The 7,950-nt window shown below is 32.8% G+C and overlaps 1 protein-coding gene across 2 annotated transcripts in view; it reads left to right on the forward strand.

Moving 5' to 3' along the window:
• Positions 1–1,269: 1,269 nt before the first annotated feature.
• Positions 1,270–7,950, forward strand: part of LOC110036499 (phosphoglucan phosphatase LSF1, chloroplastic) — a 41,194-nt gene continuing 34,513 nt past the window's right edge. The window contains exons 1-2 of one of the 2 annotated variants that reach the window (XM_020740959.1): positions 1,270–1,635; positions 2,882–2,988. In XM_020740959.1, coding sequence (XP_020596618.1) covers positions 1,333–1,635; positions 2,882–2,988 — 410 coding nt within the window. In that variant the 5' untranslated portion in view covers positions 1,270–1,332. The remainder of the gene's footprint in view (positions 1,636–2,881; positions 2,989–7,950) is intronic. The other variant, XM_020740960.1, reaches the window with a different exon arrangement.

Genomic DNA, 7,950 nt, shown 5'->3' on the forward strand with positions numbered 1-7,950 from the left:
TAACCATTGAACCCATCAAATAAGGTTTTCATAGAGTCGATGGTCAAGGTAAAATAAGAAATGACTAGGAGCAATATCACAGTAAATATATCGAGATATGAAATAATTATCGGACAATTATTGTACCAATAAACCCACTACAAGGTGATGTAGAAGAAGAATTATATCATTATTTGCAGTGGTATCACTTTTGGGCATCACTCTACTTAGTGAAGCCTCCTACTCAGCCTCTTGATACCTAGTACACACAATCACTAGGAGAGAGAATAGTGGGAAGTATTTGCATTCCTTTACAAGAACTACGAATTATTATTATTATAATATATAATAATAATATAAGCTTAATAATTATACAACTATATTACTTCGTTCGTAGAAAGAACATCGCCAAAAGCTTTGGAGGGGATCGTGGCGCAAGTGTTAGTTTCATGAAACAAAGTTATGATGAGATTTTGAAGCTATCGTGCAGAGTGGAAGAATCAATATACATTGATTACACTACATTTGATCGGCCATGTCGACATGATTTTGAAGTAGAACCGTCTCATAGAACAGATGTTAGAATGCCAAACCTCATCGATCCACCACATTTGCTCCACATTGGTTCTCTTCCATTGCTGCAAGACGATCAACAACAGATGCTCTAAAGAGATCTTTAGTTAGTAAAACACAAATATTTTCGTTTCAAGAATCACGAGCAATAATATCCAGAGACATCTGTTTATTCTGTCCAATCAATATTTAAAGAACCCTCCGGCTATGTAGGAACCTCCAGTTATGCATAATTATATAGCTTTGCAGGACCCTTCGACTATGCAGTACCGTTAGTATATGAGGTTTAATCAGTTGACTTGCAGTGGACAACCACTACAGGTTGAGACTTGGATTTATATTTTCAGAACATCCAATGTGTGCATCTATTTTTGAGTAGACATGAATTTTGGCACAACACAATTTTGTTCTCCACCAAATTTCAACAAAGAAATTTATTGGATGCCACGAGATGCAACAAATGACATAATTAAAAGTGATAATACTGAAGTGTAATTTCAAGAATATCAGTTGCGATATACATCGAGATTAGACGTTATTCCATTACGACCTAGAAGATAGTTTTTTTTTTTGTAAATATTATGCTAGAAAAGATTTACTCGCGAAAAAATTTCTTATGAGTTTTACATTTAATTAGTTAATTTTTTTTTGTTCATAAATAATAATAATGTTTTTTGCTTCAGAATAAAAAAAGGCGAAACAAGCACGAGGGGAAAATGGATAGTCGAGGTCTCACTCTACATCTAGAGAAGTGTCCCACTGGGGACAAGATCTGAAGCCATGGTGCTGCAACTGTTTCCTCAGTTCTCCTCCTTCGTCTCTTCGCCAATCTCTTCTACTTCCCTGCCATGGAGGAGAGGTAAACCCGAGAGCGTTCCCTGCAATTTGAGTGCTCTGATGGTTTGGAGGAATGATCGGAGGATGAGGAGGCGGGCACACTCGATCGTGGTGATGTCGACATCTAATTCAGCAGTCTACAAGATGAATCTAAACGAGTACATGGTGACGCTTGAGAAGCCGCTCGGGATTCGTTTTGCGCTATCACTTGACGGCAAAATCTTTGTCCACTCTCTCAGGAAAGGGGTACTGCAACACATTTCCGACTTTCTACATTTGCAAGCAAAGCTCTTGTTTTTTTTTCTGCTGCTTTAATTGTTCAATCTGCCGTATTATTTTTTTTTTATTTTAATGACATTGCAATGCTTCTCTCAATTTTTTGGGATGAGATAGTAATGAATCTGATGTTGGTACACATTTCACTGAGATTCAAAAAAATCTCATTGATATTTTCTCAACTGTTTTTTAATGCAAAGGTCCCTGTGATTCGAAAACAGTGCCATTGACTTGAAACAATGAATATATAGGCTGATGGTGGTTCTCGCTCCTCTGAAATTGAAAAATCCCTTGTAATTATGTATTATATTTCGTCTCTCTCTTAAGATCCTATTTTGTCGCTGTTTATAAGAGAGGCATTTGGACAAAATCTAAATTTTGATCATTTTTAGAAGCTTAACCCTGCTCTCAAAATGATTTCCTCTTAACTTTTTTGTTGTCCTTTCGAGTGAGAAGGGGTGAAAGTGCTTGCATCAAATTTTGGAGGGGCAAAGCTTCTACAATATAAATATTTGTAAAAGAGTTTAACAATACAAGTTTTATATGATATTTTGTTGCATAGGGCTTTTCTAATAAATGGAGTGGCAAGAGCCATCCCCAATCTCCTTGGTTCCACCACTTCATCCAATGGTCCAAATACGCTTTTTAAGGCCATGAGTTGTGCCAAAATAGTATTTGGCGATTTTTGTTCAGAATGATTTAGTTGTTTTATAAGCAGAGATTACTAGAAGGGTGAAAAGAAGAGGATATTGCCAAGCAATATTTTTTTGTTGACTTATTACCAAATCTATTCTTATTTTTCCTGCTTTTTGTCTGACAATTTTGTTCCCCATTTGTGCTATAGATATAACAATTGGTTACATGTATCCTCTGTGGCAACCAAACCTACAATTGTAATAATTATTTTGTATTTGCATATGCAAATATTTTAAACTAAGTACCATGATCATTTATCCTTTTGTGAATTTTGTTATGCTAGATAACTTGATGAATGTATTGGTTTCTTTTGACAAGTTCCTTAAAGATTTAGCTTTCTAGCTTGGATATATTTTGTAAGTTCTTGTCAGAGCAATTATTAAAGATACTCTGTTTAGGGTAGTAAGCATTCTACATAAATTCAGTCTTCTTTTATTCGGTTTTTTTTTAAATTAATTTTGCCGTCTAAGGTTTATTTCCACGTATGATTTATTTGATTTTCCCACTCAATATTATGAAGGGAAATGCGGAAAGATCTAAAATAATCATGGTGGGCGATACATTAAAGAAAGCAAGTGATGAGCCAGGTGGTGGATTCATTGACATCAAGGATTTAAGTGATGCAGAGTATTGAATTTTATCTTTTATTCAATCTGAAATTAAAATGGTTTCTTGAGTGCTCTAAAATTTTCTCTTTTTGTGCTGGCTCACCCATTAAAAAAAATGCTAATATGAGAAAAAAATCTTACTGATCATGCAGTTGGTTTAGACTTGTTAAATGAATTGTCTCTAGTATTGAAGTAAATGCCTTAAAAAATAATCAACTGATTATTTATTCATAGTTAAGCTAGAATTGTATAGATCTAGTAAGCGTGCTAATCAAATCCATCAGTAACAACTCAGTACTATACACTTAAAAGAAATTTATGGTTCAACTCATATTCATGTGGGCTAAAAATCCTTAGCTAGTGATATCATGAATTAGTATTCAAGCAACCCTTTATCTCTTGAGTTTTGGATGGGAAATTTTGCTCATTTTTCTCAATTTATTAAAGGTGTTAAAAAGTTTCTTTTCATTTTCCCGTAAGATCTCTTGTAGCATTCAAAATGGTTAGTGTCAAGTTTGAAATGCTGTTTAAATTCTCAATTTCCTTAGCCAAGCTTTATCCTCATCTCTTCTCTTTTGCTTGAAATATTAATTATCTAGTGGAATCCCAATTTTTTATGTTCTTTAAGTTGGCATAAGTTTGATCTCAAACTTTGACTCTTTGAAGTGGAGGTTCTCTTCTAATATATATTTTCAGTCAACTCTTTCTTTCCTAATGCATGCATGACAGTTTTCTTACATCTTATTATTGGAGTTGGATGGTCTTTTTTGGGAAAAGTTTCTACTATAACTTTGCACATTTGTAGAAGGCTTCTTTCTCTCTTTGGAGTTTCTACTGCTCACTTATCTCTAGAATTTTCAGTTTCTTCTTGTAGTAATTTTCATATCCAAGATGTTGCCAAAGACATCTTGGATATATTCACTTATCTCTAGAATTTTCAGTTTCTTCTTGTAGTAATTTTCATATCCAAGATGTTGCGAAAGACATCTTGGATATATTCATGCTCTTGACTCTTTGGAACACTCGGAGAAAAATGAATGATGCATAATTCTCTATATTTATCATGAATGATAAAGCAATTTGGTTCAATGTGCTACCTTATGCTCACTATTAGACGGACTCTAGTCTTCAAAATAAGATGCATCAAATTTTAGAGATGAGAAGGGAATTTAATTCCACATATTTCTCAGACCAATTATTACAATTGTTTAGAGTTTTAGTTTGTTATTTTATTTTTTGTGTTGAAACATTTCTTTGTTTTTGTTTTATTTTATAATTTTTTTAAATTATATAATTTTGTAATTTAGAGATTTAAATGGACATATCGGTAGAGTGGTAGAAGATTTTAAAAATATTCATGGTGGATACGGTTTTGGGGTGATTAATGAAAAAGGTAGAGCCATATTATATTTTGTTTTAGCGTATGACTTTGTTATTACTAATATTTTATTCAAGAAAATAGATGACATCTTATTACTTATAAGAATGAATCTACTAAAACACAAACTGATTATTTTCTTATGAGAAGAAGAGATCGTCGAGATTGTAAAGATTGTGAGGTCATTCTAAGTGAGGATTTAAGTACCTAACATCGATTATTAGTTCTAGATTTTAAGATTAAGAGTTGTAAAACAAAGAATATTATAATTCAACATCGTAGAATTAGATGGGGGTTTCTAAAAGACATAAATAAAATTATTTTTATGAGTATAATTCATAGATTTCAAATTTTGGGATGTTCATGAAGAAGCAAATGCTATGTGGAATAAATTAACAAATACTATTAAATAAATGACAAAAGATATACTTGGAGAATCAAAAGAAAAAAGTTTTTACAAATAAGAATAGTTGATGGTGGAATAATAATGTGCAAGAAAAGATAAAATATAAGAAGTCATGTTATAAAAATTGGTTTAAATGTAAAAGCTTAGAGAACTGAGAAATATATCAAATAGCCTGTAGAGAGTCTAAAATAACATTTTGTGACGCTAAAAATTCTGCTTTTTATGACCTTTATAATAGATTAAACACTAAGGAGGGTGAAAAATATATATATAAACTAGCCAAACAAAGAGAAAATAAAAGTAAAAATTTATCTCAAGTGTATTAAAGATGAAAATCAAAAAGTGTTTTTCTTAGAAAAATATATTCAACATAGGTGGGAGAGTTATTTTGATAAATTTTTTATTGAAATTTCTAAAATACGATCGAACTTAGTGATCTTAATATGATTAATAATAATAAAAGGTTTCATTTTTACCGTCACATTAGAAAAAAGAAGTTGAGGAGGTTTTAAAGAAAACCAGAGGTAGAAAGCCTGTAGGACCTAATGATATCCCAATTGCAGTGTGGAAATATTTAGGAGATTTGGGAGTTTCTTGGCTTACTAAACTCTTTAATATTATTTTAAAAACTAAAAAGATGTCTGAGGAGTGGAGGAAGAATATTTTGGTCCCCACTTTTAAGAATAAAGGGGATGACAAGAGTGTGCAAATTATAGAGAAATTAAGTTGATGTGTCATAATTTAAAACTACGGGAGGGTAATTGAACATAGGCTAAGACGTATTACAAAGATTTCTCATAATCAATTTGGATTTATGCCAGACAGGTCTACTATGGAAGCTATACATTTATTGAGAGGTTTGATGGAGAAGTTCAGAGTTAATAAGGAGGATTTTCATTTGATTTTTATTGATTTAGAGAAAAGTTTACGATAAGTTTCCAAGAGATATTCTTCGGAGAGTTCTTGTGAAGAATGGTGTTGATATGACTTATATTCAAGTCATTAAAGATATGTATACTAGAGCTGTTACTTGTGGTCGAAATATTTTTCTATTTCTGTTAGATTACATCAGGGATCGGCTTAACCCCCTATCTTTTTGCTTTAGTTATGGATGGTCTTACTGGACATTTACAGGAAGATTTACCTTGGTATATGCTTTTTTGCTGATGATATCCTTCTCGTGGATAAGATGAGAGAAAAATCACAGGAAAAACTTGAATTATGGAGCTCTACATTGGAGTCTGCTCTACATTGGACTACATTGGAGTCTAAAGGCCTTTGTTTGAGTAGAACTAAAACTGAATACATGGAATGTAATTTTAGTAGTCTTAGCCCTAGTGACGGAAGTGTAAATTTGGGTAATCAAATTATTAAAAGGTGGGAACGATTTAAATATCTTGGGTCTTTTGTTCAAGGCGATAGTGATATAGATGGGAATGTTATTACTAGAATTCAAGTTGGTTGGTTAAAGTGGAGGAATGCTTTGGGCCTATTGTGTGATAAAAAAGTATCGCTTAGACTGAAAGGAAAATTTTATAAGATGGTAGTAAAACTTGCAATGCTCTATGGCGCGGAATGTTGGCCTTTAAAAGAGAAGAATAATACTAAGTTAAATGTTGTCGAGATGTGAATGATTACGTGGATGAGTGTCTTTACACTTAGTGACAAAATGCGAAATGAATATATCTGTGATAGGGTTGGTGTTGCTCCAGTGACGGAAAAAATTAGAGAGAGCCGTCTTAGATGGTTTGGTGATATTAAACGTCGACCATCTGATGATTCGATTAGGAGAGTAGATGTTTTAGATTCAACTTATGTTATGAAAGGCAGAGGTAGACCTAGGAAGACTTGGGCTTATTGTATAAAAAATGATTTTAATTTCTTAGAATTAAATGAAAATATGACACTAAATATGACACCATGGACAAAAAGGATTCATGTAACTGACCCCACTTAGTGGGATTAAGGCTTTGTTGTTATTGTTGTTGTTGTTGTTTATAATTTTGTAATTCCATCTTTTTCTCAATCAATCTGAAGTGATCTCCCAAAATTTTGATAATAATAATAATAATAATAATAATAATAATAATAATAATAATAATAATAATGACAACGACAACAACCTATTCATCTGTATTCATAGTCATTTAGCATATTATTTGAGATGGAATGTATGCTCATATTTTTGTACCATATAATTTTGCATATTTATTTAGGGTTTGTTTGGGGTAGTTGCTGCTTATCAATAATCTGCTGATATGCAGCTGATGCAGATAAGCCGGCTAATCTGGATAAGCTGGCTGGCTATTTGGTTTGTGCATTTGGAAAATAGCTGATTTGCTGTTGTTTTTAGATAAATTATCATCTGCCCCTGTGCAATAGTGTTGTTTGCAACAGAACTGTCATAGCTAAAAATTGATCTCTTATGAGGCAAGAGCACTTCAAAAGTCTTTAAAATGCATGTTGGACATGTTCATATATCAAAAAATCTCTTACTCCCCCAAACACTAGCTCAACACACTAATAAAAATCTTGTCTAATTTTTCATAACCTTCTTTTCTGAGTGTAAGAAGAAGGCTACTTACATCAATATCTCCCTGAACCATGTATTATAAGGACTTACTACTCTTCCATTTTTTTTTATTTTCCAATTGATTATGGTACTAGATATGTAGAGAATTGAGTGGTATTTATGTAAATATTCATTTATAATATGCTTCTCAAGCTAAAATAAAAAAAAAATAGATCGATTTAAACTTTGCATCTCCATTCTTATTTTCTTGTACACCGGATTCTAGGCATCCAATATTTTTTAGAACAGAAAAACAAAATAAAAAACTAAAGATCATGATCAAAGAAAAGAGAAAAATCCTTACCTTAATAGGAACGACAAAGAAGAAGAGTCGGAGCCATCCTTGGACCTCGGTGATAGTATCAAATTCCACAGACCCCTTAGCCACATCCTCAATCAAGTAAATCACATCTTCTAGAACCCTAACCCCATCAAGATGAAGATTCGCGTCACAATAAGACACCATTCGAGCCGCGATGCGCCCACCAACAGTTGACACGGATTCGAGCAGATCCTCGCGGTAGATAAGGGAAGAAACAATCAAACTATAGTTGATCGCAAAAAAAAAAAAAAAGGATCACGGATCTTGATTTCCAGACCCATGGCCCGGGGGGGGGGGTGGATC

Source organism: Phalaenopsis equestris, unplaced genomic scaffold (assembly GCF_001263595.1).
Source record: "Phalaenopsis equestris unplaced genomic scaffold, ASM126359v1 Scaffold207462, whole genome shotgun sequence".
Lineage (NCBI taxonomy): Eukaryota > Viridiplantae > Streptophyta > Magnoliopsida > Asparagales > Orchidaceae > Phalaenopsis > Phalaenopsis equestris.